At 47.8% G+C, this 15,705-nt stretch overlaps 2 protein-coding genes and 1 long non-coding RNA gene across 7 annotated transcripts; all 3 read left to right on the top strand.

The window, feature by feature from the left end:
* Positions 1–400: 400 nt before the first annotated feature.
* Positions 401–7,232, top strand: LOC119362284. 5 transcript variants are annotated; one of them, XR_005173287.1, is made up of 7 exons: positions 401–710; positions 1,653–2,094; positions 3,876–3,977; positions 4,592–4,714; positions 4,853–5,292; positions 5,645–6,037; positions 6,331–7,232. It is a non-coding gene; the product is annotated as an uncharacterized LOC119362284 (long non-coding RNA). The 5 variants fall into 5 exon arrangements; XR_005173288.1 differs by lacking the exon at positions 401–710 and having other exon boundaries at positions 732–1,762; positions 1,973–2,094; XR_005173289.1 differs by lacking the exon at positions 401–710 and having other exon boundaries at positions 732–2,094; positions 6,331–6,752; positions 6,865–7,232.
* Positions 7,233–10,694: 3,462 nt separating this feature from the next.
* LOC119367219 (COBRA-like protein 7) lies at positions 10,695–12,741 on the top strand. Its single transcript, XM_037632797.1, has one exon. It carries the CDS (start codon positions 10,718–10,720, stop codon positions 12,722–12,724), a length of 2,007 nt encoding a protein of 668 aa, XP_037488694.1. The 5' UTR covers positions 10,695–10,717; the 3' UTR covers positions 12,725–12,741.
* Positions 12,742–14,196: 1,455 nt separating this feature from the next.
* LOC119360544 lies at positions 14,197–15,705 on the top strand. The gene has a single exon (XM_037626137.1). It carries the CDS (start codon positions 14,197–14,199, stop codon positions 15,703–15,705), a length of 1,509 nt encoding a protein of 502 aa, XP_037482034.1.

Raw genomic sequence — 15,705 nt, 5'->3', positions numbered from 1 at the left:
TAGGATTAGGAGTAGAGAGAAAAAGATTGATTCTTAGAAAAGGCAAAGTTGATGCATTAAGAAAGTTAGGATTTGAATTAATTGCCATAAAACTGAATATTATTGATTGGTAATGTGCTATCGGCTCCTTCCTGTTTGTAACGTATCTAGTTAGGAAAATTTTGAAAGGTTAAGAAAGTTTTTATTATGAGAATAAAAAACCAACATCAGGAGATATCTCTACTCCTAATGGACGACTTGATGAATAGTCCGTGCGGTTTATTTTTACTGGTTTATTTTCGCCATCCTCCCACCTCCGTTTTATTTTCGTCATCCTCCCATCCTTCTGCGAAAAAAATCGGTGCCAAAAAAAACCCAACGATCGCTCCCTCTCTCTCTCTCCCTCCCGCTGCGACCCCTCCTCTCGATCCACCCCCTCCCGCTGCGACCTCTCTCTTTCCCTCTTTCTCCCACTCCACCGCCGCCGCCCCGCCTCCCGCTCCGCCGCCGAGAGGCTATCGAGGAGCCGGCATCGATATCCGAGAGGAGTCGCCTTCGCCGCAGCCGAGATCCTGTGCCTCTCTACAGATCCCTCTCGTTCTCCTCTTCGCCCATCCACCTGGATCAAAAGTCGAAACCCGCCGCCCCTATGTCTCTGCTGGTGCTCGACGGAAGACGAGGGCGGCTCCCCCCAGCGATTCCCCGTGGTCCTCGGCGGAGGCGACGGCTAGGTCAGTCCTCTTTCTCTGGCTCACCCAATTTGCCTGGGCCGGCGAGCTAGGGTTAGGTTTACCAGCGAGAGGACGCCGCCCCGTCATGTTGTAGGTGCTGTTATTACCCGCCGTCGGCCCCGTGTGCTTGTGGCCGGCCCGTACTGATGATGTTGTTCTGTGGCTGGCCGCCCTGTGTGTTCGTGCTGCTGCTGCTTACCGTTCACCGTCATGACTTTTGTTATGACATTAGTTTTGTTCAGAAAGCGGTTTAAGTGAAGATCGTATGGTTTTTAGATTATGTGGAGAATACATGAGTACTCTTATGTAGCGTATTGTTGTTCAACTGAGACATATGCAATGGGTCTGATCATGGCAGCGGGTTAATTAAAGCCATGATAAACACTATACATGCAGCCGCAAGGTCAGCCTGTTTCTTCAGATCTTGCAGCACCAAGGTGTCTCTCCACAAAATTTGTGTATCCACCGTTGACATTGGTATTTATTCGGGAAAGAAGGAACAACACAGTAGACCAAAGCAAAGGAAGATCAGCCTGAATCGATGAACACAATAGATATGGCTAGAAGTTCCTGAATGTGTAGGTTAGTAGACTGCCCTGATGAAATGGTTCAACAGATAAACATAGTATGGGAGGGTTTTTGTGTGCATGTATGGGTAACTAATCTAGATTTTGATGTCCACAATAAGCGTACAACACAATTACTGCACGTTAATTCGTTATCCGGTATGGAATTAATTACCCAATTTTTATATTGGAGATATATTGTAGTTCCGTACCTGTAATGCAACATTGTAGCTCTGTAGCTGTAATACAATATTTTGTCCATTTCCTTTTCACTAATGCTGAAATTTCTTCCTATAACTCGAGTTCTTAATGTGGTCGTTTCTTGATGGAGTTGGTAGAATTTCGTTCCCATGTGATGTCCATCTTTGTAAAATAGGGAATATCAAGATGGCGCTAACCGGTGCGTAGTACCTTAGGTGATGCACAACACAACAAGAGAGGTGTTTGCGGTGGTGCGCCACACCGACACCAGTGGTTCAGAACAGGGTATGGTCCGTAGTGTTCCTCTAGTCTAGGGATTAAATTATGTTGTTCAGGCTCATATTTTATAGTAAACAATAAGCCATTTTCAGTTATGACATTCTGTTACAGAAAATTGTGTCTCATATAAATATATTCTTGTCGAAATAGTGGGAGTTTAGTCCTCTTTCAGAGTTTAATATTGGCCTATTGAAACTTTGACAATGTATGTAGCAGGGTTTCTCAACGGAAACCATGTCAAGTTCTGTTTACCTTTAGGGTGGAGTTAAAATTGTTCGCAGGATCCTGGGTACACCATGTGGATATCTACGCAGGAATAGAAAAACTGCAGCTTAAAGGTGAGTACTACTGAAGAATGTCCTTGAATTGTTCTCACGGAAGCTTCTGAACTTTTAAAACGGGTTGTAATAAGAAATATAACATCAATACATGAGTTGTAGGTGTGCTTACCTGATCAAAAACCTTGTGAGATAAGTTGTTAATTAACTAAGCAGATTTTTCCTTTTACTTAATCGCAATTTTTTCTTTTTTAACATAACTACAATTATTCTTGGAGTGTGCCAATATGTTCTCACTTGATATTCGCTTGATAACTATTTGGTGATTATTTTGTTAACAATGGGTATCTAGCTGTATTTAATTGAGATTTAAAATCAATGCATGAGACTTTGACATAATCTTCACTCTATTAGAGTTAACATCATAAACATTTTGGTCTGTCTATTTAAAAATTCTTGTGTTCTTCTTTTCTTTTGATAGGGGCATAATTTGTCTGTTGAAACTATCTTATACTAAAAAATATGTAGATAATTTGATAAATGATAAGCTATCAGGTGCCAGCATGTTCCTTACAAAGCCATCTTGATGGTCATTGTGAAAGACAAATCCAATGATCCTCGGAGAGGCGTAGCCACGAAAAAAAACGGATGGGAATAAGTCATGTTTGTTCCTTTGTGGTTGTGAGATACTCATGTTTGCTTACTCGTTTTCTTCGAGTTATCAGCATAACTTTGTTTCAAACATGCTCCATTATCAGCATAACTTCCAGTTAAGGACGTCGGCGGAGGGGACCCAAATTTTCGTTCGTTTGGGAAAGTAGATCTTAGTTTTTAATAGATAATTATCATTGCCCACTGTGTATACACCGTGGAATTACATTACAAGTGGCGTGCATTTTAATTTATATGTGCAATCAGGAAAGAAGAAGGCCCGTGGCAAACGCACGGGCATTTTAGATGCTAGTACAAAAAAAAATCGAGGTAGGGCAGCCGAGACTACAGCCCGTGAGACTTCCTTGCTGCCGGCCACCACTGTTGGCTTGGTTGCAGCCAGCCGACCACTGCTCTTGTTGCTAGCCGCTAGCGCCAGGGTGTGCGTCGTGTGCGTCGTGTGTGCGTGCGTGCGCGCGCGCGGTAAGGGCACGACCCAAATAAGGAGCCTTCTCACAAGTCACGGTCCAACATCAAAGATTGATCGATTTATTGCACCTATCATCCATCGATCGAGCGTGTATACTAGAGTATCTTTTGCCAGAAATAAATGGTGGGCGGGCACTTCTCCCTATGGAGAGAGCTCCACCGGTGCTACCTCTAATAGTCTTGTACTGTAGTAGCTTAAGTATTTCTCCCACTTTTTCTGCTACATGTGTAAACATAGTTACAGTTGAGAAAGCGAGAGATATTTGTTTTGAGAATTTTTTTGATGTATCTTTGTTATCTGGATATATCTAATTAAATTATTGCTGAATGCACCTTCATGTGAGAAAATGTGGATGGCTACAGGAGAAAAATAAACTTTGTCATATAAAATGGAAGTGTTAACTGCTCAAACTTTCTACTTTGCAAACAAATAAAGTGATGCATGGTATTCTGATGTCTGCAGTTGATGAGAATTTACATTGGGTTCAACATTAAATTAGTGCCTAATTGTTTCCTTCGTGATTGCTACTCTTTCATAGTTTATGTTTTCCAATCCGTTTATATCTACCTCATGTTGATGCACTATCAAAATTGTCTCATTAATTCTTGTCACATTATTTTTCTCAAATGCCACTTATCCTTTGACTGGCTTGCCCCTAATTTTATAAACCCTGCCATTCTAAATCTTACTTCATATGCAGAACTGGAAGAATTCCAAGAAAGATCATTGCTTCAAGGTTGGGAGCGGCCACAACATAATTGGCATCAAAATTAGATGGGTCATACATATCCTGTCTCGCTTGGTGAGATTTCTGTTTTCTATTCCGTTATATACCTATATGATTGGTTTTCTACATGAGGTATTGACGGAGTCACCTGAAGGTCAAACTATGTTTCTATTTCTAAAATACAAGCTACTAGCCAACAACATATGTTTTCGATCTCATCACAGAGTGATTAGTCATAGTAAACTATGTGCAAACATATGTCAGGCACTACCTTTTGTGTAAATTGGGATTATCCACACCAACCTTCATAGAGCCCTAAAAGTATCCTAGGATTATCAGTTTCTCAAATAATTGAAGTTGCAGCCTATGTGACATCCTTATTGCCTTACATGGTAGCATTAGCTTTATTTATTTATTTTATGAATCACAGTCTCAAGGCTCAAAAGCAGTTGATCATTACCTTGCAACACCGGCTTATAATTAAGATGTCACAGTATACAGAACACCTATCTAATATTGGGTAAAAAAGGTAATCCCTCCGGTCGGAAATAAGTGTCATGGTTTTAGTTTAAAAATTTGAACTAAAACCACGAAACTTATTTCTGATCGGAGGGAGTATGTATTTTCTCAAGAAGTGTGTGGATATAGGACGTACTGAAAATTTGTAACCGAGCTTGTGATTTTAACAGTTGTTGTGGAACAGTCATCTGATATGTTCATATGTGAATGATCCACCCAATCATCTACAATGCTTTCCAAGGACATTATGGTCCCAACATTGGAGCCAAAAGATCATGTGGCAATATCAAATGGTATCACCATCACACGACATTTTTTTCATTGGAGTATGATTATCTATAGATCTAGACTGGTTAAGTCTAACCAATGTGCTTGGTATATTGCGTCTAATTGGGGTCTTAGATTTAGCAATTTATACATTGTCCGTGCAGAAATCCCTACAACACTTCAAGGAACACCAAATGGTGTTGAACACATTGCTTTGTATGCAAGTGTTATACAAGACAAAAAGCAACAAAGGCGATACCGTGATAAAGCATGGAGAGATAGTCTAACAACCTAGCAGAGATGAGAAATGACTGCACGTTGAAAATCAACTAGACAAAATAAAACTAACAAAGAGAGGAATGCAAACCAAAGGGAAGTTAGGAAAAATCTTACAGCCAAGGAGAGGAACGAGACGAATGCCAACAGAAGGGGAGCCAATAAAAATAAGTCAGCCGAGCTGAGGCAAGAGATGAATGCATGCCGAAGAGCACGTAGGCAGAGCACACCACCAGAGGAGAGGAAGACGTTGTGGGCTAAGCACAACACAGCCTTCTAGCTAGACGGAAGACCCCGTGTGCTGAATCTATCACAATGCCTTGCCCAGGTGCACATCTCTTATGAATCACTATGTTATGTTATAGCGGTTTCATATATCTGATCTATATTTGGCAGTTACTTGTTGATCATGCTTTGATTCAGTTGTATGTGTAATTTTCTTGGTCCACAAGAGAGGCAATTAAATCAAACTTAAGACAACCCTAATGTAACAAGTGTGACAAGGAAATAAACTTGAGTGGTGCGATGTGATTCCTCGTATAGGGGAACCAACTACAACGATATTTCTCGTCTGGGTTTATCTTTCGAATGTGATTGAGAACTGTATTTGGTCTATACAATGCATTTTGTTCTGCTTAGTTCCACCTTCTAACTTATACTACTGTGCTTATGCTTTTTAGGTTGTTTCGGCATTTCTTGGATTACAAACTGGTTTCCTTTGTGGCTGGTTTTAGATAACCAGAGAGACTGGTCTACCGGGAGGAATGGGTAAATTCCCATTTGTTATTCATAATAATATGTGAGATATTTATTGCACTACTGTTTATTATAAAAGCCGACAGTGAACCACGAGAGATGATAATCGGAGTTGAATATGACATTGATGCGTTATGGGGGGATGGAGAACACAATAATGCCATGAAAAGCATAGATGGATGAAGGTTTAGGAAGACGACAATATTGTTTGTTGAGCACTTAAATGGAGAAAACACAACATGGAGGGTAGGTATCACGGTGGTTGCTACCGAGAGAGAAATGAAAAGAAGAAAAGACACAAAGCGGAAGACAATCAGGTATATCACTTGTTGCTTCACATCTTGTTTGGTTTAAGACTTGCTACAAATTGATCTTATTATCAAAGGAGGAAGTCAAGAATCTTAATGTTTTTTGGTGAGTGTTTGATTTCATAGATAGACTATTTCTCATGGTCCGCCCTTGGACAATGAGTATGCATACTATTTTCAAAATGAGTAGGCATTCCTTTATGAATAAGGGCAACATTAATTCCTTTACTTGATATGATTTCCCTTGAACGACTTACTATTGTTATGCACTTACGTTAAATGAAATTTTATCCTTTTTGTAGTATCCTACAATGGTATACGCATGGTGTGGCCCCTCACACTAAGATGATCGAGCAGCGACCTACTGTTCACAATACAGATTGATGATGCCTCCTCAATATCTACTTCTTCGCCGCCCCCAACCCTGGTATAGTATGAAAATCCTACAAATAAATAAGAAGAATAGGTAATTATCGAATGCTTATGTTTGTTGGTGTATTAGTTCTTTTAGGTCCAATCCTGTAGGATGTTTCTCACACTTTCATTTAGTTGAGTGATTTTGTATGCTAATAATACAATAGATTGATCTACTTAATATTTTTGAGTGCATGATGCTTTGATGTGAAGGTCTACATTATTATTGTTGGGCCTAAATGACATCAGAGACTTGAACGGGGGATGATGCCTCATTTACCTGATTGGTGTGCTTTCTTAGTTCCATTTTGTGAGTAAATCATGGTGTAATTGCGTCTTACCTTCTGTGCGGGATTGTACGTGTGTGCTTCATCACTTTTTTGTTTCTTATAAATTGTCCTTATTTTGTTTCTTATGTTCAGGTTTAGGTTTAGGTTTAGATGTTTTCTTCAACCTGCAGGCTCAGTCACCTTCAATCTACTACTTCGACTTCCATGCGGAATGTTCAACAAAATATCCAACAGAAGTACAACTGCTCTTAATTTGTGTTGTTGTGTTTTGAATGATGACTCTAGGTATAGTAGAAATGTAGTATTAGGAATACATGGACGTGCATATGCATTTCATGGCTGTACTATGGGGGAGGCATGAGGTCAATATCCCATATTAGCTATATCTTGTTCATATATTTTTGTGTTTGCTCTCGGCGGTGGGTTGTGGCTGTTTGATAATGGTCCAATTTGGTTGTTTTGACGATCTTATCAATATATTTTACACTATAGAAATTAAATTTTGACAGTTTTAGTAAATTAGTCATGTTATTTATTTCCCAATGGTTACCGCATAGTGACATGCAACTACAAGGATAAATTAATTTTCGAACTTTCATTTCTCGAGCATTTGATATTTAAAAGTTGGCATTTATTGGAAACTAGAATAGTAACAATAAGCTTAAGTCGTGTTATGTGCCCGGCGGAACTTGATTCGCTAGGCTTGCTCTATAATTTTATCTTTGTTCATTATATTTTCTTCATTGTTGCGTCCATTAAATATTCATCAAATATCATATCTCCGTGTGTTACGTGCTGTGATCTGATGGGTATGAGTTGCGGCAGATGTTTTTTATTACACTTGCTAAAATATCATGCGAATGAAGCTAAGAACAACATTCCTGATATAGTGTGAGAATTTCTTAAGAGCATCAAGTAGATCTTAATTTGTAACAGATTTTTAGTTGAATAATCACCCTATATGTTATACATCATCAAATTGCCTTTTTTATTATCAATTTACATTGCAAGTTAACTGAACTTCAATTATTACCCGATTGTGCCTATTTTCTACTCCCTCCATTTCTAAATGTCTTTTTAGAGATTTCAATATGGACTACATATGGATATATATAGACGTAACTTATAGTACATGTGAAATATAAAGGAGTATATGTGAAATTTAACATGCGCTATATTTATAAAACTCCAACAATATATATTTCAAAAGCCCGTGGCAACGCACGGGCATTCTACTAGTGGTGGTGGGATGTGAGATGAAAATAAACCGGACGAAAAAACCCAGACGAAAGTGGTGGGACTATTCAACCAACTCGTCCATTAGGACTAGAGATAATCCACGGTCTTGATTTCTTTCCAGCAATTAAACCCATATTTTAAAATACAAACAGTTTATATTGTTAAAACTGAAACATCCAGCAATCTATTGTTTTAAGAAATGGTCATAGTAATGAAAAATAAGCTTTCTTCTATGAATTCTTCTACGAAAATTGTAACAATGTAACAAATATGAGAGGAAGAATTGGGCAGCATTTTTACTGTATTTTGGACAGAACTTCTTTTGAACTTTACACAACAAAATATCAAATATTGACCGCCAAACAAAGAACTTTTGTATAGCATAACACTTTCCACTTTTACATAAAAAATGAAAAAATGTTGGCATCGCCCGTCGTCGTCGATGTGGTGAGGAAAGTTGGCGTCGCCCGTCGCCGTCGAGCCCATTGATGTCGGTGCGGTTAGGAAATGCGGCGTCGCTCGTCGCCGTCGATCCAACTTTGTGGCGCAAAGCAGGGAAAGGGCGAGGCAGCACAGAGCAGAGAAAGGGGGAGGCGACGCTCTCTCTGCGTCTCTCGTGCCCTAATGTGTTGCGCGCGATGGAGATGGACAAATTGGGTTGGGCCTCGAGCGAGTCACCGAGTTGGACTGGGCGAAACTCGGCTCGGCTCGGTCGGGAATCGGGCCTCTTTTCACAACTGAGCTCGCTCGTTTATTGTATCGGGCCGAGCTGTAACGGGCCGAGCTGCAGCGAGCTTCGGGCCGAGCCGAAAAGCTCGCTCGGACGTCCAGTCCTAGACGGGGCCTGATGGCGAGCAGCGCCGTGTCGGTGTCGTAGACGAGGGTGGGGTTCTGTCCGCAGTGTGGGTTGGTGGCGATGAAGATGTTGTTGCCGAGCGCGCCGAACTTCATCTCGCACCAGGGCACGGGTGCCGCCAGCCGGAAAACCACTTCCTACATGTCGTCGGTGGCCTCGTCATCTTGCATAAGAGTGTCGGGGTCAATATTGTAGACGGTGAAGCCCTTGTGGCAGTCGTCCAGCGCCAGCCGCCAGGTAGAGGTGCTTCCTCTTCCACCGCTGCCTTTTGCTGCCGGTGCCACCATCGTAGGTGAGCTGCCGACGCCGCTTAGGCATCTCGATCTGTCTGCATGATTCGGCGTTTGATGGATTGCGACGAGGCCGTCGGGTTGGAGCGGAGGCCGGTTGGATGCGCCGATGTCAGTATGGAGGCGCGCGATGGTCGACGGCGGCGGTGGGTGATGCAAACCGATCTTAGATCGGAAAATCAAAACGAAAACACCAATCAATGTGGCCGGCTGGAGAGAGAATGTTTCCAAATTTATTTTTGCGTTTACAACAATGCTTGCAATTTTCTAAAATGTTTGGAATATCAAATTTGGTTTTTATAATTGTGCGTGTTTGTAAAAAATCTTAGCAATTTCAAAACTATTCACATTTTTTCCAAAAATTGTACTTCTTTTTCTTAATTTTTTAAATTCTTCAAACATGTTCACAATTTCTAAATTCATTCATATTTTCTAATAAATGCTCCAAATTTTCAGAAAATTCAATTTATTTTCACATTTTTGAAAAAATATTCAAAATGTCAAAAAAATGATTTTTTTTTGGAAAAGCTTCAAACTTTTGAAACTATTTCCGTGTTAAAAATGTTCACTTTTTATCAAAAAGAAGCCCACAAATTTAGGGGAATCTCCACATATTCAGAAAACGACTACTAAAGTACCACGCGTTACATTTTACGAATGGTCTGGCCAGTCGGATCGTCCCTGTGTGTCTAGTTGCTGTTGGACGCAATGAGAGAGGATGGTGCTCAAGGAGCTTCATTAAATTTGTCAAGGAACATCCTTCCACCATCTCTCTAAAAATCTTGATCCCGCATTCTCTACTATCTATATATCTGTCTTTATCTCTATCTCTATACTCACTACTTAAAAAGAATGCAAAGTTTCATGTCTAACTTTTTTTCTTCTGATAATCAACTTAATTTACTTACCTTTTGAATCAATTTCACTTCAACTTAGTTACTAAACTTCTCGTCAAAATAAGTATAAGGCAAATCACGGGCAGATAAATCATAAATTAACATAGTACAATATTTATATCGCGTTGCAACGAAAGGGCATTGTGTTAGCCCTTAAAAAATCATCTTGGCGCTATCTTGGGGGCCTGTTTAGGCTTGGCGGGATTTGAAAAATCTTGCATCACTTGGCAGGTTTATGTGCATTTTATAATCACCGAGTCCAAATGGAAAATCCAACCGAATCGAATAGCTAGGATGGGCAGTGACACCGCGTTGAGCAGCCGGCCACCACTAAAAATTAAAAGATGAGAACAACCAAACTGATCCATATGTCACCCGCCCTGCTATTTCACATTTGAAAATTAAAGAGGAAGATGCAGACAATTTCATGGCCTGCTTCCGACAGTCAGCAGCTTCTTGCAAGTGGGTGCATACCCATCCATCATTTCATTTTTAACCCGACCTTGTCAACCTGGTTCTGGCTGTGTGACCTGCGTCTGCTTGGATTTATCCTGCGCTTCTACCTGGGGACAGTTCAGACAACGACTCGTTCCTCGCCCACTGCCATGCGCTCTGGAGCTAGCTTAATTGCACCCGTTCCCGCCAAGAATCAAGCAGCGGGGCAGAAGAAAACCCGTTGCCGCTTGTGGTCGACGACCACGACCATGGAGGCCATGCACGCTCGCCTCGCCCTCGTCTTCCTCCTCTTCGTCGCGCTTGCGGCGGCACAGCCGGTGCCGGCGCCGGCGCCTGCCGACGTGGGTTGCAACGGCGTCTTCCTCACCTACACCCCCGAGGCCCACCAAAGGATCAGGCCGTTCGTGGACCCCGCCGCCGCCGCGGCCGGCAGGCAGCCCTACTCCTTCAGCGCCAGCGCCACCGTCCTCAACAACGGCGTCCGCACGCTCCCCTCGTGGGCGCTGCTGGTCGCCTTCGCGCACGGCGAGATTCTTGTCAGTCTCGACGGCGCCGTGCTCACCTTCGGGGACGACCTGCCGTACAACACCACGGCTGCCGGAGGCGGCGCGACGACCTTGTCTGGGAACCCGCAGACGGACCTCCTCACGCCGATCGCCACAGCCGGCGACCTTACCAGGATACAGGCGACGGTGAAGCTGGTCGGGACGCTGTTCGCCGGGCCAGAGCCGGTCGTGACGCTCCCGTCCGCGATCTCGCTGGCCGACCCCGCGTACTCCTGCTTGCCTGTCGCCACCGCGCCGAGTGTCCTCTCCGCGTGCTGCGTGCTGATTGCGCCAGACCAGCCCTCGGCCGTGCCGCCGGCGGCCGGGAACGCCTACCTCCCGCGCGTCACCGGCGACCTCGTCATCACCTACGACGTGCTCCAGGCGCACGAGACCACGTACCTGGCGCTGGTGACGCTCGAGAACAACGCGCCGATGGGCCGCCTCGACGGGTGGGAGCTGTCGTGGGAGTGGCGGCGCGGCGAGTTCATCAACTCCATCAGAGGCGCCTACCCGCGGGAGGTGGACACGAGGGGCTGCCTCTACGGCCCGCAGGGGCAGTACTACAAGGACCTCGACTTCTCCAAGGTGCTCAACTGCGAGCGCCGGCCGGTGGTGCACGACCTGCCGCCGTCGCGGCGCGACGACACGTCCCTCGGCCAGATCGAGCACTGCTGCAGGAACGGCACCATCCTGCCCAAGACCATGGACGAGGCGCAGTCCAAGTCGGCGTTCCAGATGGAGGTGTACAAGATGCCGCCGGACCTGAACCGGACAGCCAGGCCGCACGCCCCGGCCAACTTCAGGGTCGCCGGCGCCTCACCGCTTAACCAGGCGTACGCGTGCGGGCAGCCGGCGCTGGTGAGCCCCACGGAGTTCCCGGACCCGAGCGGGCTCGTCTCCACGACGCTCGCCGTCGCGACGTGGCAGGCGGTGTGCAACATGACCGTCGACGACACCAAACTGTCCAAGCCGCCGCAGTGCTGCGTGTCCTTCTCCGCGTTCTACAACGAGTCGGTGATCCCCTGCAGCACCTGCGCGTGCGGCTGCCCCGCCCCGGCGGCGCCTACGACGACCTGCAGCACGACGGCGCCGGCGCTGCTCCTGCCGCCGCACGCGCTGCTGATGCCGTTCGAGTGGCGGGCCAAGGAGACGCTCAAGTGGTATCACGACGAGGAGCTGGGCGCGCCGCCGAACCCGATGCCGTGCGGCGACAACTGCGGGGTGAGCGTGAACTGGCACGTGGCCACGGACGCGGCCGGCGGGTGGAGCGCGCGGGTGACGCTGTTCAACTGGGAGGAGGGCGCGGACATGCGGGACTGGTTCGCCACCGTCGTCATGGGCGACAAGGTGTACGGCGGGTTCGAGCAGGCCTACTCCTTCAACGCCACCGCCGTCGGGGACGGCGCCATCTTCATGCGGGGCAGGGAAGGCTTCGAGCTCCTGCTCAGGGAGAGCAACGTGAGCGGCGTGGACTACCCCGTGCCCGGGAAGCAGCAGTCCGTGCTCTCCTTCACCAAAAAGAATGGCCCCGGCGACGTCGACGTGGTTGGCGGCGACGGGTTCCCGACCAAGATCTTCTTCAACGGCGAGGAGTGCGCCATGCCGCAGATGATTCCAAGCCAGGGGGCTGGCATTCACGCGAACCGTCGTGGTGCTCTCTTGATCTTGCTACTCTTCTTCTTCTTCTTCTTCTTCTTCTTCTTGTAGAATTTTGGAGCCTGCATTTCACCTGACTACATTTGAATTTTGGAGCAATTATTCCTCTCTTTTTTTCTTAAAAAGAAAGGGGTTCCTCTGGTTCCACCCCAATTTTTTCCTTTATTGAGAATGATATATCCAGTGTAGACTGTAGTAGTATATATATCACAGAGAGAAAAAACTCAGCAAGTACAGACCATGGAAACTTGGCCACACAGCAGTCAGAAAAAAGATGTTGAACTGTTTCAGTGTCACTACAGAATAAGCATGAACCATCGTTAGCCAAATTATCTCCATTAGGGGACCAGAGTAAAAGCGTCCCTGAAGGACCGTATGAGCTGCTGCTGCTGCCGCCGCCTGATCTTCTTCTCTCAGCTGGAGATACACACTGCTTATCATGTGTCAGAAAGGTTGTCACAGACGATGAGGGTCTCAATCTCACCAAACTTAGTCAGTTCCTTGAAGATATCCACATAAAAATCTTCAGAATGCTCTCCTGCATCTTGCGGGGATCTATCGGCTGGCCTTGAGCACCAACCCTGGGACCGGGTGTAATCCTTTCAGGACGCTGATGTGATACATGTTCCTGCTTGACTTGTTATGGATGCAGGAGCAGCGATCGCCATGAGGACAAGCTCCGATCTTGAAGTAAAATGGACATGGACAGTTGACCCTGTCTTTCTCTGTACCAAATTTGTGATGTTGCAACTTGCAAGAGCTCGATCCTAGTTGATGCAAGAAGAACAGAAGGGCAGACTGTATGCGCCAGACCCTAACCCATGTAATCTCACCAAAGAAAATTCCTTGCGCACAACTATTCTATTTGACAGACTCTGTTTCAGATGTTTATCCAAGTGGTTGAAGCTCTAATAGCATGCCCAGCTTCTGTTTATTATGTTTAACATTACAGATTGGAAACCAGTAAGAGCATCTCCAGCCGTTCGGCCCCCCAGGGCGCCGAAAAAGAGCGGCCTGAGGGCGAACCGGCGCTAGATTGGCCCCTGGGGTTCGGTTCGCTCCCAGTCATAAGCACACGGTTGCCGCGGGTTCGACGGAGTTCGTTTCATTTTTTTGCAAACTCGGCGATTTTTGCAGGAACTCAGCCATACTTCATCGAAATTTGTACAAAAACGTAAAAACACGCCTAACTTAAAAAAGAAACTAAAGCCTAGCCGCCACCGTCGTCTACATGCCGAGAAGCCTGTAGAAGCGGGTATGGTCGCCGCCGTCGCCGTCGTCATCGTCGTCGTAGTCACGCGCCTCGCCTGCGGCGCCCCTACTGCAGCCCTGGACGGAGTCGCCAACACGTGGTGGGGCGCTTGACGGCCCGACCTCACCCTCATCGTCGCTATCGATGACGATAACGCCGCCCTCCTCCGCGCGGCTACGGGCCTGGGTACGCCTGGCGCTGGCGGTGCACCTGCTCGTGGACGTAGTCCTCCCTCGCCCATTTGAGGGAGGACTCGTCGTCGGGGGCCACCATGTCGACGTGCTCCGGCTTCACAGGGAGCAAGCCCGGCTCGGGCTTCGGCCGGACCAGGCGCGGAGAGCGCCTCGCCGGTGCCGTCGCTGGTGGTGAGGGCTCGTTGATGGCGAGGGTGCCGCTGCGAGCGCGACGTCCGAGCGGTGTAACCCTCCGGCTCGGGCCTGGCGGGGCGGAGGGCCGACGAGCCAGAGCCCGACGACGAGGAAGACCCCGGCTCCATTCGCCGCAGCATCCAGGAACTGCCGCGACGGCGAGAGAAGGACGACCGCGTCGGGTACTCCAGCCGCGGCACGTTGCCGGTCTCGATGTGGTCGAGGACGGCGTCGAGGGTGCGGCTGGGGATGCCCCACCACTCGCGCCGTCCTTCGGTGTTGAGGCGGCCGCGGGGAATGGTGCCGTTGACGGAGGCGATCTGCTCCTCGCGGCGGCACTGGAATTACAGCATCCACAGCGTTTCGCTGTCGGGCGCGTATCTCGGCTGGTTCCGCTGCTCCTCCGTCAGGGAGGAGCGGACACGGGCGACCTCCGCCCGCCGTGCCGCCCCTTCGGGTACCGGCAACACCGGGACGCCGCCGGCGCTCAGTCTCCACGCCCCCGACACGCGCATGTCAGGGGGCTTCGAGTACTCGGCCTCGCAGAGAAGGCGCGACTCCGGCTCTTGGAGGTGTCGGTGGCCGAAGCCGTTCACCGCTGCGCCGTCGCCTGGGAACCTCTCGGCCATGCTTTGCTCGTCCGCGGGAGGCGAGTGGGGTGGGAGGCTGTGCTGCGTGTCCTTCTCCGCCTTCTACAACGAGTCGGTGATCCCCTGCAGCACCTGCGCGTGCGGCTGCCCCGCCCCGGCGGCGCCTACGACGACCTGCAGCACGACGGCGCCGGCGCTGCTCCTGCCGCCGCACGCGCTGCTGATGCCGTTCGAGTGGCGGGCCAAGGAGACGCTCAAGTGGTATCACGACGAGGAGCTGGGCGCGCCGCCGAACCCGATGCCATGCGGCGACAACTGCGGGGTGAGCGTGAACTGGCACGTGGCTACGGACGCGACCGGCGGGTGGAGCGCGCGGGTGACGCTGTTCAACTGGGAGGAGGGCGCGGACATGCGGGACTGGTTCGCCACCGTCGTCATGGGCGACAAGGTGTACGGCGGGTTCGAGCAGGCCTACTCCTTCAACGCCACCGCCGTCGGGGACGGCGCCATCTTCATGCGGGGCAGGGAAGGCTTCGAGCTCCTGCTCAGGGAGAGCAACGTGAGCGGCGTGGACTACCCCGTGCCCGGGAAGCAGCAGTCCGTGCTCTCCTTCACCAAAAAGAATGGCCCCGGCGACGTCGACGTGGTTGGCGGCGACGGGTTCCCGACCAAGGTCTTCTTCAACGGCGAGGAGTGCGCCATGCCGCAGATGATTCCGAGCCAGGGGGCTGGCATTCACGCGAGCCGTCGTGGTCTTCTCCTGATCTTGCTACTCTTCTTCTTCTTCTTCTTCTAGAATTTTGGAGCCTGCATTTCACCTGA

This window comes from Triticum dicoccoides, chromosome 2B (assembly GCF_002162155.2).
Source record: "Triticum dicoccoides isolate Atlit2015 ecotype Zavitan chromosome 2B, WEW_v2.0, whole genome shotgun sequence".
Taxonomy (NCBI): Eukaryota; Viridiplantae; Streptophyta; class Magnoliopsida; order Poales; family Poaceae; genus Triticum; species Triticum dicoccoides.
The sequence above is the reverse complement of the archived record's forward strand: the minus strand, read 5'-3'. Positions and strand labels throughout refer to the sequence as shown.

What these genes read in the sequence shown, in the direction of transcription:
- LOC119360544 (XM_037626137.1), top strand. Translation starts at nt 14,197, where the DNA reads ATGTCGACGTGCTCCGGCTTCACAGGGAGCAAGCCCGGCTCGGGCTTC.
- LOC119367219 (XM_037632797.1), top strand. Translation starts at nt 10,718, where the DNA reads ATGGAGGCCATGCACGCTCGCCTCGCCCTCGTCTTCCTCCTCTTCGTC.